Source organism: Sminthopsis crassicaudata, chromosome 5 (genome assembly GCF_048593235.1).
Source record: "Sminthopsis crassicaudata isolate SCR6 chromosome 5, ASM4859323v1, whole genome shotgun sequence".
Classification (NCBI taxonomy): Eukaryota; Metazoa; Chordata; class Mammalia; order Dasyuromorphia; family Dasyuridae; genus Sminthopsis; species Sminthopsis crassicaudata.
Window position 1 is genome coordinate 61,751,230 of NC_133621.1, and position 21,639 is coordinate 61,772,868.

At 35.4% G+C, this 21,639-nt stretch overlaps 1 protein-coding gene across 1 annotated transcript in view; it reads left to right on the forward strand.

Annotated features, from left to right (window-relative positions):
- The window catches only part of GPR158 (G protein-coupled receptor 158), a 386,759-nt gene that overhangs the window by 19,032 nt on the left and 346,088 nt on the right, over positions 1 to 21,639 (forward strand). The window contains exon 2 of the mRNA XM_074266961.1: positions 5,459 to 5,564. Coding sequence (XP_074123062.1) covers positions 5,459 to 5,564 — 106 coding nt within the window. The remainder of the gene's footprint in view (positions 1 to 5,458; positions 5,565 to 21,639) is intronic.

Sequence of the window (21,639 nt, forward strand, 5' to 3'; positions counted from 1 at the left end):
TCATGCAATTACTTGATAGCTGTGAAGTCTGTGTTGATAAAAATAATTTGTATCCTTAGGTTGCTAAGTGATGTAGGAGATAGAATTTTGGATGTGATATTAAGAAGGGCTGAGTTAGGGGCAGCTAGGTGGTGCAACGGGTAGAGCTCTAGTTCTGCTGTCAGGAAGTCTTGAATTCAAAGCCATCCTCAGATACTAGCTGTATGACTCTGGTAACAAACAGTCACTGTGTCTTGATTGTTTCAAAAAAATTGACTTCAAATCTTGCTTTAGATGCTTATTAGTTATTTTATCAGTATTATTATCAGTATTATAGGCAAGTCATAACCTCTATCTGTAGAATGATAATAATAATAGCACCATACCCAAAGTGATATGAAGATGTGTAAAGCATTTTGTATTTTTAATATTTGTAAAGCATTATAAATACTAGACATTATTATGTAACATCATATATTAATAATAGGGATAGTGATAGTAGAGAGATCTGTGGTGGATCAGTCTAGAGAGTTCCATCCATTAATGCAGGTTAGCAACTTTTTCAACTTGGAGTCTTTGTGAAATTTGAAGAACAATGAGGCCTGGAATGAGGTAGTTGGTTAGTGTCAGAGGAAGTATTAACATCCATGTCTTCATGAAAGTATGGATCCGATAGTCAATCATCAATCTAGAGCTGAAAGAGTCCTTAGAGGTTGTATAGTTTAGTGTCTCCTTTTATGTATGAGGAACTCAATCTTCATAGAAGTTCAATGACATTTTCTAAGATCATATACACCATAAAAGGCAGAGAAGAATTTGAACATGGCTCTGCTCATTCCAAAGTCATTGCTCATCTGTGGGATTTTTTGGTCCTGGTTTTTTCCGTCTTTGCTTTAAATCTTTTAGCATTTTAAATGGTAAAATGCTTTCTCATTCCCTGATTCTGGATCTTTATTTCCTCACCAGTCCCTGGAGCTTTCAGTTTTTTAATTGATCACAGTTTGGAAAAACTTATCATACTTAATGGGGTCCTTTCTAGAACGTAGGGAATATTGCCAAGTAAGTGAATACCACCCTGTTCCACCCCCCCCCTCTCTGGCAGGGAACCTGAATGGAGATTTTTTTTTTTGTCTTTTTGGTTAGAACAGGACAGTCAAATTTTTCTTAAATGGCAGGGCAGAAAAGAATATCTGAATAGAAATATTTTAAAATCTTAAAGGGAATTCCTTGAACTATGTTGTTCACTTCTAGCTACAGATGATATTTTCAAATTTTCCATGACTTGGGCTACTTTTACAATTGCCTTTGGTGACTTTATAGATAATATCACTAAAGAGAAGTAGTTATTTTGGAAGTTTGGAACTCAGGCCTGGGTCAAGAATTGGGTGAGGGAGGACAGTATATCACAATACTAGGTACCTGGGAGTGTGGAAGAACACAGAAAGGGAAGAAATAGAGCATCAAAGACAAGTCTTATTTTTTTCAATATTCTGCCTAGACCATTTCTGTACCTTGATTTAGGAAATGCATTATCTCTCACCTTTCTAATCTTTACATGACTTCCTTGCTCCCAGAATTCAGGCTATTATGTTAACATCGTTTAAGCATATTATAAGGTAATTGGTTTTTTGAAAGCTAAGTTGGTAACTGAGTCACTCTTTATAACTTATTTATGTGGGAAAATACCTTCTAAACACCAACCACCACCAACGCTGGGAAGACCTGGATCTATCCCTAAAATGGGGACTTCTTGTATGACTCATTTTCCTCCCACCAAAAGGAGCTACTGCCTGGAAACTATTGAAAGACTTCTATTGGAGCCATCCTACATAGAAATGTTTTGATTTTAACTTCAGTTGCAGCTCTTCCCAGGTATTATTTTTCCTGGAATCTGATGAATTTTTAAAAAAAAAAATCTCTTTTCACAATCCTTATGCCATTCCCCTAAGACACCTTTTCTATCACCATTACTCCACCTTCAGTGAAACAGCTCATACAGAGCTAGTAATTCTATTCCTCAGAGTCAGGTGTCCTTGTGGGAGCTGGTCTTTTCAGGGGGCTGAAAGAAGCTCTAACTACTCCATGGCCCCAGAGAAGACTCCAAAAGCAATATTGCACTTTGGTTGTATTGAAGCATTGAGCACCACGTTTACCTCTCCCAGAGCAAAAGAGAGGAAAGACAAAAGAAAGAAACTCTTTTCCTACCAATTAAAAGCCAAATCCCACACTTCCTCAATAGGAAGTCAGTCCTGTTCTCCCAGAAGCTTTGTAAAGCCTCCCAGGTGTGATGAGTGCAGCTCTAATGAAGATGAGTCAGCATTTTGATTTCTCAGCTGGGAAACTATAGCTCCTTCTCTTGCCTCATTTTCTGCAAAAAACAAAATGAGACCAAAAAAAAAAAGTCTTCATGAACAGAGTTGGAAATTTGAATCTTTTGTTTGGGTTAAGTCTTTTAGGTTGGGCAAACAACTCACTATATGTAATTTACCAATTTGTTTGCCACAGAAGGGATCCTGGTAAACACAATACTTATGATGATTTTTATTTGCTTGGTATCTCTGGGTTGAAACAGTCAATTAACAAACGTTTATTGTGTGCCCACTGTGTGCCAGATGCTGTGCTAAGGCTTTTCTGCAGTTAACTGTCAATTTCATCAGATAATTCAGGAATACTTCCTACTGGGGTTCATGGATCATTACTGAGGCAGGAAATACAAAAAATGCCATGAATTTGAATATTTTTATTACCTTTATGTATTCTGGACATAATTCTCAGCCACAGAAGAAGACCAAAAAAGTCGACTTTTCAGACTGGACTGGCTGCCTGACTTTTCTCTGAGTAAACCCTAAAGAAAAGTCAGAAATATGGACGAGCTTTCATCCTGGATGACCATCCCTTGTGGAGCCCCAGTTCTATGGAAAGGTATCAGGAGTAATCAAAGGATAATTATCTGAGTGATGAAGATAGAGGGTCTCAGGGGTGTCCATACCCAAGGTTATCTTGCTATGAAGTTATAAAAATGTAGTTTCTTCATATTCTACTGCCCTGTCAGGGATATGGATCAGCAAAACGGAGAAGGAAGAACCATTCTGTGGTTAGATAATTCAGGTATTTAGTGAAGCTGCACTTATAATGGAGAGGAAAACAGGAAAAAAAGGTTGCTAATTTATTCTAGTTTTCATAAAAATGAAAATTGTTAGAAATGAGGTTAATCCATAATGAGAATTTACCAGATGTATCAAGGTGTGGCTACTCATGCTTTTTTTTTCCTTTTCAAAACTTATTTTACAGGTCATAGAATTAAAGCATAGAAATGAACAGAGTGATTTACTCTGGTTTCTTTGCTCTAGGTAAATTAACACCTTAGTCATATTAAGTTTTATGAAATTTAATTCTCAGCAAATCCAATTAAGTATGTTTAGGACAGGACCAATATATAAATAGAGACAATTACTCACATGGTGTGATTTTAAGGTAACTGGTCCCATAGCAAATCTTTACTGGCCAGCCAATGTGTCTAAAATTTCCCCCATTTTTGAATGGGAAATTCTCTAGAGTTAGGGTTACTTGGTTAAGGCACTATATATATATATATGAGATTAGCTTGCTGATACCCTTAGCAAGCATCTGTTTATTAGATTAGCAACTCGTTCCCCTGTGATTTAGAACACTGGTGTCACACTCACATAGAAACAGGGCCACTAAATCATACATAATCCCTGAAGGTAGCATATTGACTTAGAAAAAATGCATTAAAATTGTCAATGCTATAAAATTACCCATGCATATATCTGATGAATAAAAACTATTTAAAAAAAAAAAGAGAAAAAATGCATTAAATGGTCATTCCATTCAATCATTTATCTATTAATATTTATTTTGTTAGAGAATTCATTCATTCATTTACCTATTTATGTATGTGTATTTATTTTGCTAAATAGTTCCCATTTTAAACCTGTTTGGGGCACTTAGTTGCATTTAATATAAATGAATTAAAATTTAGAAAGATGTCTAATTGTCATTCAATTATGTCTGACTCTTTGTCACCTTATCTGAGATTTTCTTGGCAAGAATACTGGAGAGGTTTGCCATTTCTTTCTCCAGCTTATTTTATAGATGAGGAAATTGAGGCAGACAAAGTTAAGTGACTTGCTCAGGGCCACAATCTAGTAAACGTCTGAGACCGTAAAGTTAAATTCATGATCCTTGTAACTGAATGTGGGGGTCACGATTATGATTTATTATTTCAGTAAATGTTTGATTTGTGTATCTATTTTCTATATCTATACATAAAAATTTCTCAGGTAAAAAGGGATCATGAGTGGAAAAATTTTTAACAAATCCTAGTCTAGATTATGGACAGCATGGTGAATCTTTGTCCCAGACAAGTCATATAACTCAGTTTGCTTCAATTTTCTCAATTATAGAATGGAAATAATAACAATATCAATTTACCTTGCATGGTTCTATAGTACATAGTAGGTACTATAGATATACTGCTATTATTATTTTTATTACATTATATAGCATCTACTGTGTGCTAGAGCACCATGATAAGTGCTTTACAAATATTATTTCATTTGATCCTCATTGCAACCATTTTCAGACCTACCCAGAGGCATTTAGTTACTAAGAATCTGAGACTGTATTTGATTTCAGGCTTTCTGATTCCAGCTCCAGCTAGTGCTTTATCCATTGTGTCACTCAGTTGCCTCTATTATTATTAGTCATTCATTTACCTTTACATTTATATGTCCATTTATTTATCTGCTCATTTATTACTTTATTTGTGTGTATGTATATATGTGATTTTAAATGGGATTTTGTTATTTTTTTCCTCATTAAATTAAGAAATAAGGTTGAGAGGTAAAAGCTTAAGGTGAGAGGTGAAAGCTTTCAGATGAAGCAAAGAATGCTAGGAGTAGAACTTAGACCCTTGTTCTGGTTCTGCCACTGCTTAGCTATGTGGTCTTGGGAAAACAATATCCTTTTTCTAAGCAAATGTTTTTTAATTTGTGAAATTATTATGGTGTATTCCAACTCTGAAATTCTGTGGTTCTAGGTGATCTGGCATTTATTTTCCTAGATGATCGTAATTCTGAGGTGGGGGGGGGTGGAGAAGAAAATGGTATGGCCGTGCTTCTTTTTACCCAGCCTGTCCCCTTGGTTGCCACTGTGTTCACTATGATATCGGTCCTAAACATCAGAAATATTACAACTAGGAATTTATTATTGGTAATAACAACATTAATAATAATTGTAACAGCTAGCATTTATACAGTGGTTTGAGGTTTGCAAAGTCCTCATGTTAACTTTAATTTAATTTGGCTTTCTTATTGTCATTTGATAAATTGGATGGTTTCTCCTTTGTCTATACTTTTCTTTATGTTGCTATATCTGATTCAAAAGGTAGAATGGAGAGTTTAAAGTCTTCAATGACCACATTAATTCTTATGTCCTCTCTTTGTCTTTTCCTCAGAGGTGTCATGAAAGTTGACATAAATCTTCAGAAAGTAGACATTGACCAGTGTTCAGGTGATGGCTGGTTTTCTGGAACTCACAAATGTCATCTGAACAATTCAGAGGTAAGAAACTGCATGAAATAATTCTATCGAAAAGAAATAACTTTGAACGATGAAATACTTTTCTTTGAATGCAATGTGTTAGTTAAGTACCATCCCCCAAAGATCTCCAGGTTCCATTTTCTATTCAGCCCAGGGCTGATGGAGATAATATTATGCAATGAGGCTGATGCTAACTTACAGTCTGTGAAGGAGAACAGTCCCACAAGGGAACAAGAGAAGGCTGCAATGAAAATTGCTTATGAAGTTTAGGTTGAGTCAAAAGACTAAGTATGTTCCTTAACAAATACTGGAAATTTAAAATAAACCTAAAGTGAGAAACCAGCCTATAGGATGGGTCAGGGAGGTTGTGCACAGTTTTGTATGACACTCTACTTGTTGAGAAAGTACTAGTATTCATTTAGACACATTGCCATCTGTCACAGCAGAGAAAGTATGATGGGATATTTTAGTGAGCTAGGAGAAAGTGTCCAATGGGAATCTGGAGAATAGAATGGTTTTCATTTTGTGTTGCTAATATGTAGATTCTCAGTGGTCTAGGAAGAGGTAGGGCTTGTATTAATAAGAAAAAATAAAGTAAGTCTTTAAAATGTGCTTTTAAAGATGATAATGTGCTTTGTTTTTGCAAATTACAAATAACTTTGTGATGATTTCATTTTTAGTAATTGGACCTATCCTCAGAGAATGAGAGTGTCATGGATAATGTATTAAATAACTATTCTACCATGAAATAAATTCTGGAGATGAGGTGGAGATGGGGGGAGCAGAGTTCAAAATGATTTCCAAAATTTTGACATAAATTAAATCTAGTTCTTTACAGAAAATGAAAAAGGTAGACCAAGTGTTTGAGAGCAGAACATATTTTTTAACCATGAAAAGGTTTGGTTTATTTCAGTCTTTTCAAGTAAATGAAGCTGTTCAACAATGTATTCTAGTCTGAAGAAATTTGCCTTCCGATATTTTGCAATACCTTTTATCTTACATTATTACACATTATACATTTGCATAAGGCTGATGGAAATTTTCTGAGCCCACATGCTATGGTGGAAACATTATAATATTTAGAGTTGGAAGACCTGGGTTGGAATAGTGGTGCACTTTATCTGTATCACCTTGAGCAAGTCACTTAACTTTTCTGAGATGCTAGTCACTAAAAATGAGATATTTCAATCAGATGTCATATAAGGTCTCTTCTATCTTCTATCTTGAGAAGCAGAAGTGATTTTAACAATATCAGCAGCAACCACAGAATCATCATAATACATTTACTCTATGTCAGAATTATCATCCCATTTGATCTTCACAAAAACCCTGGGAGGTAATTGCTACTATTACCCCTATTTTTACAGATAATGATCAGAAGAGCTGAATTCTAATTCTGTTTCTGTCACTTTGTTTCATCTTCAACCTGAATCCTGGGCTTTGGCTTGATCCCTCATCTATAAAATATGAAACCTAGCGTTGGCTTTATTGGTTTATGAGAGCTCCTCAACTCCAGATCTATAATCCTTTGATGGCCACTGTTTTTATTTTAAAAGTAAAAGGGGAAGAATGCTAAAATTGAAAGCAGTCTTCACTTTGATGTTCATTAGTGATGTCTGACATTGGGCAAATCATATAACCTTTTTGAACTTAATTTCTTTATCCATAAAATGGGGATAATAATTTTTATACTACTAGCTATATCATGATATGGAAAGGATCAAATGAGGGCTTTACAAACCTTAACACATCAAACAGTAACTATTGTTATGATATTCCTTTGTTACATTTTATATACTGATTCTTTTCACCTGTCCAAAAAAATACTTAAAACAATTACATTAGGGATCTTTATGTGACACTTTCCGAGTTAAGTGAAATCTGTATTATTGGCCTAATTCATTGATATGAGTTGTTAGATCTGGGTGAGTAGGCGGGTGTGTGTGTGTGTGTGTGTGTGTGTGTGTTTTAAAATCTCTCTCTCTTATTTATGTAACTCCTTTATTGAACTTTATTGCTCTTGGGCTTTTAAAAAATTTTTCTTTCTGTTGAGATTCTTTTCTCTGAAGTAACGTAAGGTTCTGTTATTTCTAGTGGGAAATCTTGGCTTTTTTCCCATGACCGGTAAACTTGGGATAGGTTTAATTCCTTGATCAATTTTTAGTACCTTGCCCCTTCATGGGAATAATTTGTGAGGATGCTGCCATTTTAAGCACTCCACAGGAGGGAGGCTGTATTTGTGCTGATGAAGCAGGACACGAGAGGGAATGGAATGCAAAAGCATTTAAGTGCTTACTCTAAATTGAACCCTGCTTTAAGTGCTGGGGATACAAATAGTATAATGGAAAGTACATCCAAGTCCAAGGCAGACACACCTGTTCAAACCTCACCTTTGACTCAGAGGATAAGATTGGAACTGGACCTGTGATCTCATTAGCATAGGAGAGTCCTAATATGGACAAGTCTTTTACTAATACAACTTAGCACCTTCTCTCATACCAATCCAGCAGCCCTGAAAATAGTGATGCTCCTCAGACAAAAGCCCTGCTTGTAGTACAGGCTCTCATAACTAACAATGTGGGGAGCAAGCATTCTAATGAATGAATAGACCTTCCTCTGAATCACTGACACCAACTACTAACCAACCTCCACCAGCAGGCAGTTCAACTCATTATTTTCCCTACCCCTTTACAAATTTCAATCCTGCTTCCAGTCCAACTCTGGAAATAATATATCTATATCTTTCTCTCTATGCACATAAACACATATATATCTATACACATATTATATATTTTTATCAATTTAACTATTTACATTTGTGTCTATATCTATATATTGGGAGGAATAAGCAACTTCTTTGAGATGCAACTTTGCGATTGCTTCTACCTTTGCAATCTTTATCTCCTCAGAAACTACATCAACTAAAACTCAGTTTTTACCTGCAAGTCCTAGGTTTGATGTCAGGACTGGGTATAATTTCAACAGTTAAAGAGATATTAAGGAAGATAATATTAATATAAACTTTACCATTGTACCCTAAGACCTATGGGATCTTTCATATCAGACTTTTAAAATCTCTTTATGGGTTATCTTCCTCTATTGGAATGGATGATCTTTGAGACAGAGGCTTTCTCCATTAATACACAGCTCTGTACACAGTAAGCACAGCATATCCCCTAAGAGCATGCCCAATGTCATATCGCCAGTATGTCAGAAGTAGGACTGGAACCCATGACTTCCTAATTTGAAAGTCAGTTTTATACTCATTATGCAATGTTGCCTCTCATTGACCCATGGGAATATTGAAACTATGACAATGAAATAATGAATAAATGTCATTAAGGGAAAGAGTTCTGGATTTGGAATTAGGGAATATGATTCAAACCTCAGCTCTATTGTTTACTGCCTGTGAAATTATGGGTTTGTTTCTTCATCCATAACTTGAAGTGATGGGGCCAGATAAAGTTTGATGTTCCTTCCTGTTCTAAATCCATAATTCAATGATCGGAAAGCCTAAGCCTCATTAACACTCATTCTCCAACTGGACACTACCTCAATTAAACCAGCTAAGAAGCTGACCCTCACAAACTAAGCCCATACTGAAGAAGATGGTAACGGGGGTCTGTAGATTTAAATCAGTTCATGTCAATTTATGATCTATTACTTAGACGTCTAAGACCGACGGTATGAATTTATTCTTTTTTCCCTTATTCTATTTGTTTTTAAATTTGTAAAAATGTTTTAATATTTTTATTTTCCCCAGTTATATGTAAAACAATTTTTACATTTGTCTTTAAAACTTTGAGTTCCAGATTCTCTTCCTCCTTCCCCTTCCATACTATTGAAAAGGTACATATGAAGTGATGCAAAACATTTCCTTAGAAGTCATGTTATAGGGGCAGCTAGATTGCACAGTGGATAAAGCACTGGCCCTGGAGTCAGGAAGACTTGAATTCAAATCTTCAGACACTTAACACTAACTAGCTGTGTGATCCTGGGCAAATCACTTAACCCCATTTTCCTCTCAAAAAAAAAAAAAAAAAGAATAGAAGTCATGTTGTGAAAGAACACATATATCTTCCCTCCTACAAAAAAAATACCAAAACAACACCTTAAGGAAAAAAGGGGAAAAATGCTCCAGTCTGTATTCATACACAATCAATTCTTTCACTTGACATGGATAGCATTTTTCATTATAGTCTCTGAGAGTAGTTTTGGATCACTGTATTGCTGAGAATAGCAAAGTCATTCACAGCTGATCATATTACAACTTTTCTATTACTTTGTACAAAATATATTTTTCACTTTGATTGAACTTATGGAAGACTACAAGTTTTTTCTGAGAGCATCCTGTTCATCATTTCTTTTAGAACAATAATATTTCATCATAATCACATACTTCAATTTATTCAATAATTTTGAATTTAATCTTATTCCACATTTAGATGTACACATATGCATTCACATAAATGTATACATATATAACTTATATTTCCTTTTTCTCTTTCTCTCTCTCTTCCTCTTTTTCCCTGAGGCAATTGGGGTTAAGTGACTTGCCCAAGGTCACACAGCTAGGAAGTATTAAATGTTTGAGGTCATATTTGAACTCAGATCCTCTGAGTTCAGGGGTGGTCCTCTATGACCTAGCTGCCCCTCATTTTTCTCTTATTTCATTTTCCCTCATCCTATTTATTTAATTTTTTTTTGAAAAATTTTAGTGTTTACTTTCCTTGTTCATGATTGGCATTTTTACTGGTCTTAAATTCCCATTCTCAACAGTCCCCTGATAACCCCTCTATATTTTCTGAGCTTTGTCCATTGACCTGAGTAAAGTTTTCTGCATGGGTGTCATATTATGGGTATTGATCTGTGTATGTTATTTCTTTAGAGCTTTGTTCCAAGGTTCCATGGGGCTGTTCAATAGAAGGATGTCTGGAAACAAGGAGGTATTTACTTTTCTGACTGCTAAATCATTCTCAACCCAACTCCAGAAAGTTCAAGCTACTTCTGTTTCAGCCTCTCTATTTATTTAACCAAATGGTCATGATGGAGGATTGTTTGAATTCTGCTAGATCAATTTGATTTTACTTCATACTAAGGGATGTCTTTAAAGCTTTTAAATGAATTACATTTTAGGAAAAAATAAGACTCTTCACTTTGATTAACAGAGATTAGGTTGCTATGGTAATGCACGGTTTCTTTTCCCGGTATTTAAGACTGTGTGAGGTTAAAAGCTGCTCTATTTTAAATATCAGAGGAGGTTAAGAATTTAAAAGTCACACAGAGGTAACCTTCCCAGGTTTTCAGGTGTATTTATTCCTTTTCAGTGAGAAAGGTGGTAGAAATAGAAAAAGATGAGTAATAAGAGATAGTGGCAGGAGCCCTGGGAGTATTTAGTATAATGATGGTTCCCAGCATTTCATGGTTTACAAAGTGCTTTCCTCACAACAATTACTTGGTGGCTTTGCTAAGAGGCATCACAACAGGAACTGGGAGGTCACTTAACATCCAACCATCCATCTCTCATTCACTTGATCTCTTATTTTTTCTCAATTTCTTTATCTCCCTCTTTACCTCCCTTGATCTCTCTAACCTCTTTCCCCTACCTTCTCCTCCTCACCTTTCTTATAGTAATGAGAGAGAAAGAGAACACTATGTCTTCTAGTCCAGGAGTTTTTAACCTATTTTGAATCATGGGCCCCTTCTCAGAATAATGTATTAAAATGCAGAAATAAAATGTGATTATAAAAGAAACAAATTAAGTTGATATACAGTTAGTTATCATAATATTTTTTTTTTAAAGAAACTAAATCCATAGACCCTTAGGTTAAGGACCTCTGATCTAGTTTAATGCCTTAATTTTATATAAAAAAGAAAAACCTCAAGCTATCTATATTTCTCCATCTCCCTTCAACAGCATTCCTAAACTTGTAATTAACTAAAACAAAAAAGAAAACAGAAAGCCAAAGCCCTCTGTAGGAAGCTCCTTCATTCATCCAGTTTAGATCATCCCAGAATTACTCACCACTTTCTCTTCCTTGGCTCCAGTCTTAGAGGAAGGCCTGAGTCTTTTTGCAAATATCAGTCCCTTACTCTGTTCTGTGATCTCATTGTCTCCAGGAACTTTTTTCCCTTTTGATCATCTCACTTCCCCCTAATTAAATTTTAGTCACTATTTATTTACTGGATCTTTTCTTACTCCTTACAAATATTCTCGGATCAACTTATTCCATCCTTAAAATATGTCACTAGACAGTTTATTATTTTCTCAAGCTATCATACTATCAATTCTTCTATCTTTCACGGTCAAAAAAAAATGAAAACATTTATACTCATACTTTCTTACTTCCTATTCCTTAACCCTTAAAATTTGGCTTTTGATGTCACTACTCAACAGAAATTGCTTTCTCTAAGGTTGTCCATGATTTAAAAAATTTCAAATGCAATGGCTTTTTTCATCTTTCATCCTTCTTGAATTTTGAATTTGTTGAACATTCCTTTCTCTTAGAGACTTTTCCCCCTCTGGATTTTGAAGACAATGCTCTCTCCTGGTTCTCTTCTATCTTGTCTTTTTGATAAGCACTCTATCCATTCCACTAAGTAGTTGTCCTATATGTTCTATAAAGGAGTTTTTCAATTTTGTTTGATTCTTTGTAAACCCATTTGGAGTTTTCTTTGCGAAGATACTGGACTGGTTTGCTTTGTCCTTTTCCAGCTCATTTTATAGATAAGAAACTGAAGCAAACAGGGTTGAGTGACTTGCCCAGGATCACACAGCTACTAAGTGTGTGAGACCAGATTTGAACTCATGAGATAAGTTTTCCTGATTCTAAGCCCAATACTCTATCCACCAACCACTTTGATGCCCCATTTGGCATATAATATCTGTTTAATAAATGTTTATTGACTAATTACTGACCATAGAGAATAAGTAATCAATAACCCTAAGCTGAACACCTCATTTTCCTCTATCTTTTGGGAACTCAATTACTCCTATATACCAAAAACAACCTTTGGAGAAGGTGGACAGAGAAAAGAGCTATAATTCAAATTAAAATTCTAGCTTTAATACTTCTACTGTGTGGTCACTTAAATTCCCTTAGGAATCTTTGAAAGAAGAGATAAATTATATTAAAAAGCCTTTGAAATCCCTTCCAATCTCAGATTTATGATCTTTTCAATAAAAAACAATTATTCTCACCTTTAATATGATTCTGTTAATCCTTATATCTTCCAGGGGTGTTTTCATTTTAACTTTCATATCTAATTCCAGAGTTTAAGAATTTATCCCTTAGTGAGGAACTTCTAGCTTTCTGTAGAGAGGTGGGGTAGCTGATGGATTACTCCAATCATGCTGCATAGTTAGAACCATTCCTTCATTAATCTGGTCTACCCACGAGTCTCATTTGCTGTCTTTCTTTTTTCTTAAAATAAAAAATAGCCAACCAAAGAAATTTTCTAAAATTATTGCAACTTGCATCTGGAAGAGAGGAAAATAAACCTTCTGACCCACTTTCTATAAGCAGCAGATACTAAATTCATTCACTGAGGACTGATGGCTCATTTATGAAGTGGGTAAAAAGGCTGTTGCCCAGGGAGAGTCCATCTACTAGTACATCTTAATTGAGGCCAGTGTCACTAGATCAAAATGTAAGTGTTGTGGGTAAGGTTAACAATACTGGAAAGGATGGAGAGGGCTAGATTTTGAAAAGCTTTGAATACTAAACAGAACACTGTCTTTACTTTTGGAAGCAAAAGTAGCCACTGGAATTTATGGAGTAGTGGGTATATGTGATATAGTTGGACTCAAACTTTAGGAAAATCACTTTGAATATGAATTAGCATAGGGAGAGACTGAAACTAAGCAGATCCGCCAAGAGGATATTACAGTAAATCAAGGCACAAGGTGATTAAGGTGATTAAGGAGTGGCAATATCTGGGGTGAGAAGGGGTAATATCTGAGAGATGTAAAGGTAAAATTGACAGATTTTGGCAACAGCTTGAATATGGGACATGAGAGATAGGGGGGAATCTATGATAACTCCTATGTTGGGAGCCTGAGGGAGAGGGAGTATGGTGTTGCCCTCTAAAGTAACAGAAAAGTAAAAATTGGCAAGGGTTGAGGGGGAAAGATAATGAATTCCATTTGGGATATGTTGAGTTTAAGATGTCTACTGGATGTTGAGTTTGGTTTATCTGAAAGATAGTTGGAGATATAAGATTGGGGGAGTCAGCAGAGAGTTTGAGGCAGGATAAGTAAATTCAAGAATCATAAACACAGAGCTAGTAACTAAATTTATGGGAGCTTATGAGGTCATAAAATGAAATAGCAAAAAAAGAGGAAAAGAGAGAGCCTAGGATAAAATTCTGAGGGACACTTATGGTTAGAAGGTATAATCTAAAAAAAGATCCAATAAAGGAGACAGAAAAGGAGTCATCATCATTTAAAGTCTCCTCTAGCTCTACAAATGTAAAATACTATCATCTGTGAACCTCAGTAGTCAGTGATTCTTAAATGCTTTTGGAAATCTGAAGTCCTGTTGCTTTTGTTTTGACTTTTCTCTTTAAAATTCATTATTTATTTATTTTTGACATTCTTTTCTTTTTAAGTTTTGAGTTTCAAATTATCTTCCTCCTTCTCATTTCCTCCCACACTCACTGAGAAGGCAAGCAATATGATATCAATTATATATGTGAAATCATGCAAAACATATTTTCATATTTCAAAAAAAGCAAGAAAATAAAAAAGTGAGAAAATCATATTTTTTTTGTATTCAGAGTGGAAATAGACAGTATTTTTTATTGGGAATCTTTTGGAATTGTCTCATGTCACAGTGTTGATAAATAACCAAGTTTTTCAAAGATGATCATTATTACATCATTGATGTTACTGTGCACAATATTCTAATCTTTGTCACTTCACTTTGCAGCAGTTCATAAAGGTCTTGCCATATTTTTTTGAAACCACCCCTCTCATGATTTCCCACAGCATGGTAGTATTCCATCACAACCATATACCACAGCTTGTTCAACTATATCCAGTTGATGAGTATTTTTTTGATTTCCAATTGTTTACCACCACAAAAAAGAGCTGTGATAAATATTGTTGTATGCATAGTAATTTTCCTTTTTCTTTGATCTTATTAGAATACAGACCGAGTAATGACATTGTTGGGTCAAAGGCATTGTTAGGTCATAGTTCTATAGCTCTTTAGACCCAATTCCAAATTGTTGTACCAGTTCATTATTCTACCAGTTTCATTCATTAGTATACCCTGGTATCTTAGATAAATGGATATTTGACCCTACAACCATCCAATTCATTCACCCCACTCCTTCTTTAGAAAAAAGATTTTAGAACAAAGGAAGGTGGGAAGTGGTACCAGTGGAATATGGTATCTTGTGATTTGGGAGATAAATTGTCATTGAAGGAGGACTATCCTTATCTTATAAAATTGGTTAACTTTGACTTTGAGAATGCATAAGGAAATGAAAAATTCTAGAGAAGGGATCTTCTGATGGGACCATATCCAAATAAAATGAAGATGATGTTTACAAGCATTTTGGTGTTTTTTTCTATTTTACTTTGGGGAGTTAATTGCTATTTTTAAAAGTAGTAAACATTAAACTTTTATTCTCTGAACTTCCAAAAATAGGATTATTGATGCCTTGTGTTTTTGCATCACAGTCATTTCTGGAAATAGTCTACTCTCCCTCCTATTTTGTCCTCCCACCTTTCCCTTGTCGTCTCTGCCTCAGAATTGAACTTCAATCTCTTCTGGCAAAAAAAGATAAAAAAGGAATTTAACAAAGGAAAAACGCTGAAATCATGGTCCTCTCTGATACTGTATACAACATTCTGCCCTCACTGTCTCCCACTTATCTTTAAAGAGGAGTATCATCTACTTTGGGGGGCCATGATTATTTTTGTTTGTTTTTCCCCCACTTACTCAGAACCTTGCTTTCAAAAGCCTTGCTTTTGCCTTTTTTCATCAATATTATTGTAGTCATTATATATATATATATATATATATATATATATATATATATATATATATATATATATGCGTGTGCATATAATTTTGATGGTCCCACTTTACTCTGCATTAGTTCACATACATCTTTCCACTTTAATCTGACTTCCCCATATCTATTGTTTCTTCACAATAATGCTTTGTTATGTTCATGTACCACACTTTGTCATTCCTCAGTTGATAGATACTACCCCCATTATTTTACATTGCAAAGTGTGCTAACAGTATATATATTCTACCTTTCACCTCTTTGGAATCCATGTCCAGTAATGGGACTGATGGATCAAAAGATACGATCATTTTAGTCTCTCAAATGCCATTTGTTTTTGCTCACTTTGTTCATACCTACCTAAGGCCACAGATACCTAATGGTATTTGATACTTAGAACACTGATACTTAGAAAGATCACCTTTCATCCACCCTCTATCCACTTTTTAGGCCTGCATGGAGTGAGCAACTTTGCCATATTCTGGGGCAGCTTTAGCAGGATGACAGAATTCTTGTCATTCAAGGAACTTGCAGTCCACTTGTCTTGGCCAGCAGTGGAAGAGAGTCAAACTCTATTCTATATCCTGGTGCCAACCTTGGGGTATGAGTCTGACTTGTGTACCCCAGTCTTTCGCTGCTTTAGTTTGAGAGGGCATCAAGAGTATCCTTGAATTGCAAGTTGTGAAAAGTTTGAAATCCTAGATGAAAGCTTAGCATTGTCTTGAGTAAGAAACTCAGAATTTTCCAATATATTAGTTGACTTTCTGTGAAAATCTAAGTGGGCTACAAGTTCAAAATTCACACATCAATTTTGTTTCTGAGATAAAGAGCAAAATTACTATTCCTTTCAACCAGTATGGTGTAAGGGAAAATAGCAGTGGACTTGGGAGTCAGGAGATTGAGGTTGGAATTCTGGTTCTGACATCAGATTCATGGGAAATTAACTTTGCCTTTATTTTCCTCATCTGTAAAGTTGAAATGAAAATACTGTTCTTCATCTCAAGGAGTCCCTTTGAGGAGAACTTTTTAAACTTTAAAACCCTACGTAAATATGATTTTTAAAACCTCTTTGCAAGAACAATATGATAATAACAGATAAGAAGCAATTTCTTTCCTCAAATTTCTTAACCAAAAATGAGAACAAGGAGTTTGGTCTAGATTTGTGCCTTTAGTTTGATGGTTAAAGTGAGTGTTAAGGTTTAGAAATATTATTTTTGATAGGACATTTCTCTATGAGTTGAAGTGTGGTGGGGGAGAGTTTGTGACAAAAAGCAATAATTGGAAGATGGCGATATCTTTTATGCTGTGAGATGGTTTGTCTCTGGCATAATTATAGATCATATGGGATCCTATCTCTAACTTAGAAATGCTAAGTGACTTATTTAGGTCATAAGTGTTAGAGTTGGGATGTGAATCCAATTTTTTCTAATTCCAAGTCCTACACTTTGACCATTATCTCACATTGTATCTCCCCAAATCTTACCGTAGCAGATCTTATAAGCTGTTATAAGTGGAGGGGAGGAAGATAGATGAAGAGGAAGGGACGACTTGTTCTTGTCTCAGTTGGATTCTTTAAAATAAATTGATGGCTCTTTTACCTAAAACTCCTAGAATTTAGGACCTATGAGGCATATAGAGCTATAGAAAGTGAGGAAATGCTGGAACAGAGACAGTAAAAAAGCAGGATGGAGGAAGGGTAGACTAGACTATTTTAGGAGCTCACAATGAGGGGGATGATTGGAAAATTCATGGAGGTGTTTAGAATATGTTCTCTACCTTACACATTTCCCAATGAATCCAGCCAAGAATAAAGTATATATGTGCTTAGGAAATGTTTACTGAATTGAATTGAATTACATTAAGAAAGGAAAGAAACAAGCATTTGTTCAGTACTTATTAGGTACTAGGCACTGTGCTAAGTGCTTTATAAACTTGATCTCAGGTCATCTTTACAACTTTGGGAGGTAGGTGCTCTTATTACATTCATTTTATAGATGTGAAAGCTGAGGAAAATAGCAATTAAGTTACTTGCCTAGGGTCAAGCAGCTACTAAATATTTGAGGCTGGATTTGAACTCAGGTCTTAAGTCCAGGACATTGTACTGCACCTCCTGACTACATCAAGAAATTGTTGAGTTCATAGATAAAAGGCTTTTTTCTTCAGCTCAACTAATTTTATTGACTCTTATAAAATAACCTGTAGATTGAATCTCAAAATGAGTCTTTTACTTAACAAAATAAAAGCTTATTAATTAAAAAATAAAATAGAAAGAATGTTAGGGGAAAAATAAATGAAGTAAATGAAATGGTTAATAAAATTGGAGTTGTGGCTAAAAGCAGAAGTCATAGTGGGAGTGTTTCCTTGAAAGAATCTTTCACTGCAGATTTTGGTTGTAGAGTGGATCAGGTAGCCTGCAAAGGTGGTGAGTAGAGTGACATAAAGAAAGGGCTCATTGTAGAGTTGTTCAAATTTACGATCCCCTACTTATTAATTGCACAACTATGCACAAGATGTTTAACCTTATTAAGATTCCATTTAGAGAAGATACTGTTATGACATGGTGTCTCCATTTGGGTGACTGCTCTGACAAGATAGGACTTATCCCAGTGGGAGAGAAGTGCAGGCTTCCCTAAAGGTTTGCACTTAGGTCTAAAGTTGTAGGTTCAAGAGATTCTGCCTTTTCATTGGACATTGTAGGCTGTCTGCTACTAGAATAGAGTAGCCTATCTACTTTCAATGGAGCTATCTGTGGAGGATGCTGCTACGTAGGGGAGGGCTTCAGTGGAGAAGAGCTTTCCCCAACTGAGCTTCTACCACATATTCGGGTCTATTCAGCAGAACCAATAGCACTCTTTAGGGTCTGATATGAGAAGAGGCAAGATGTAGACATCAGTTTGTGTGAAACATCTCTGGAGGAGCCATGATGGGAATGAAAGTCTAACCTGGATGATACTTAGTGCCTCTACTTGAATAGAAACGTTGGTATTTAGTGTTTGTTCCGATGGGCAGTTCTTTGGCCACTGTCCTTTCCTATTGTAGACTTTAAGCTGTCTAAGAGCATTCTGAACAAGGTACTCTGAAACAACCTCTGGGCAAACTCAGAGTTTTGTCGTGTGGCCTCTATGAAGTGATTTATTTGATAATCTTTATTCTATTACAACATCGATTGAGATTTTGGAAACAACCAAATCTATTTCCCGTCTTAGAAGATTATCCACACAGCAAAATTTGAGGGTTTATTGAGTCTTCTTACTTATATGAGTCATTTTTTTGGCATGTCATATACTTATCGTATTTATAGGAAGGCTGTAGTTGCATCTGACAGAATCAGCATCTGTTAACTGCTCTTAGAGCCCATCAGTGGATCTGATTCTGAAACCACTGTTTCCCTTTCATCTAAGATTGAGGCATTTCATATGATTGTAACCTTAAATTGGAAGAGATCCTATATCCCTCTTCAGTTTAAAGATGAGTAAATGTAGCCCAGGGCAGTAAAATTCAAGGTTGCTCAAGGTCATATTAAGTATCTTTACCTCACACAATGCATCATATTTCCTTTGAGTTTTCTGTCCCTGCTACTGCAGCTGTGACAGTTTGATAGTTATTTTTGTGAGGTGGGAGAAGTTCCCTCTTGGAATGTCCCACATCACTGATTCCTCCATAGTGCCTTGTATGTAGTAGGTGTTCAGCATTATATTATTGGAAGAATGAAAGAAATAAAGGCAGGGAGGTCCCTCCTTGGAGGAAGCTCCATTTGAGTTGGTTGAATAAGTGGAAAGAATTCCATTCCCTGCAAGAAGAATTCAGCACACAGAAGAATTTGAAGCCCAGGGAATATTAGGAGCAAAAGCATATTGTTTGGAAAGTGTATGATGTATCCAGGGAATAAAATAGTTCATTTCATCTAGAGTAGAGTGCATGAGGCAGAATGGCACATGAAATAATCCTGCCAAGGTGAGAGAGGACTTACTTGTGGATAAACTTGTAGACCATACTTTAGAGTTCATACATGCTTGGCAACTGAGAAGTCTTTGAGTAGAGAAATGATGTGACCAGATGTATCTATATGGGAAAAGTTATTCTATCCATGACATATTAAAAGATTGGAAGAAGAAGAAAGAAGCTGATAGGAATTGCCTAAGAGGATGATGATATGGCCCTGTCCCTAGGATAGTGCTGATTTGAAGAGAGAAGAGGGGGTAGGTGGGAAAAAAATTGTGAAAGTAGCAATGTAAACATCCTGGATAATTCATTGTGTTTTCTCCAAACTTTTCCTTCTCAGATCTAAAGGTAATATCCAGAAGTTCAAATAAGTAATCCGGATTATAGAATAACTGGACCTATTCGACATTGGATAAATCACTTTAACACTTCTAGCTTCAGTTTAATTATCAGCAAAATGAGGATAATAATGCTTGTACCCCTTGCCTCACCTTGTTGTTGAAATCATTTTTTGACAAGAGCTCACAAAATTGAGTACTAACTTCAGAATTTTAGAGTTGATCTTCAAATAGAAATTATATATATATATGTATATATATACATATATATATATACACACATACACACACACACACACACACACACACACACACACACACATATATATATATATATATATATATATAATTTATTAAGAAGTGCTTAATTTCTCCTCTGGCTTTCTCTTTCTCCCTTTTGAAAAAAAGGCATCAGTGAAATAATTTCCATACTGGGTTTCTTTTCATGTGCTTTTTTAGGATGAAGGGGGGATGGCAGCAACTTTGGGGACAAAAGATATTGGTTGCCATGTAACTGGCAGTTAGATGGAGATTATTTCACAATAAATTCACAATAAATTGTAAGATTTATGATGTCAGTACCCACATTGGGATGAGTCATAAGAAAATGATGGCAAGAAAAATGGGGTCTCTAGAAATCCTGACAGCTTAAATGAAGTCCCCAAAACATAGCAGCCATCTTTAAATGTCAGCTCTACCTTTGGAACTGAGAAAATTATAAACTTGTCATGCATAAAGTTTGGATGATATCATCATCATGATGATCATTACTGTTATTGTTGTCATGTGGATTCATTTAGAAGACGGGTTGGTGTCATGGGAAGATGCTTTTTGCCAAGATGATCAGTATGAATCAGTCTGTGAATTGCTTTCTGGCAGCTGATCACACAGTATTATCTGTTGGGGGCTTGCTTTTTTGGTACTGGGGATGTAGGGTAAAAAATGAGGAAGAATGATGTCTTACATTTAGATTGTCATTTTCTTGTTAATTGGGATATCAGTTGCTGAGTGAAAGAGGAAAGCTAGTTTGGCTCATAGGATTCTACAAACGCTTTACAGACAGATTTCATAATTAATTTTTCTGAAAACTCTAGTAGTTGGCATTAGTGTGGTCTGCTTAATAGCAGTGGATTAGACCTTGATGTGGGCAGAGGGGAGATGTGAAGGTGGAAAATCCTCTAAAATTTGAATATATGGCCAACCTTTCACGAGGAAAAGAGTGTCATAATAAATCAGTGAATAATTCATTCTATAGGAGACAGTGTGGTTCAGTGCATAAGGAGCTGGCTTCAACCCAAGGAAGACCATGAGTTCAGATGTTTTCTCCTTTTGACCTATACTGGCTGTGGGTAGCCCCAAAGGATTTGGCTTATTATTCCATTAAAACTGCTCTCTTCAAAGTTACCAGTGATCTCTAGACTAAATCTTATAGCCTTTTCTCAATCCCCATTATTCCTTACTCCTTTACACCTTACTATCTATCATTTTTATTCTGATCTTGTCTCCTTGTTATTCCTTGAACAAGGTGCTTGGCTCTAATCAGTGCTATTCCTCATGCCTGGAATCCTGTCTCTCCTATTTTCTCCTTCTGGTTTCTCTGGTTTCCTTCAATTCCCAAATATAATTCTACCTTCTGTAGAAAGCTTTCCCCTTCTATTAGGGGCAATATAAAATTCTCATGATAATATAATTTTAATATATAGAATATATAATTCTAATAATTCTAATTCCTTCTAAAATTCTAATGCATTTTTCTTCTAATTATTTTTATTCCTTGTTATCCTGTATGTAAC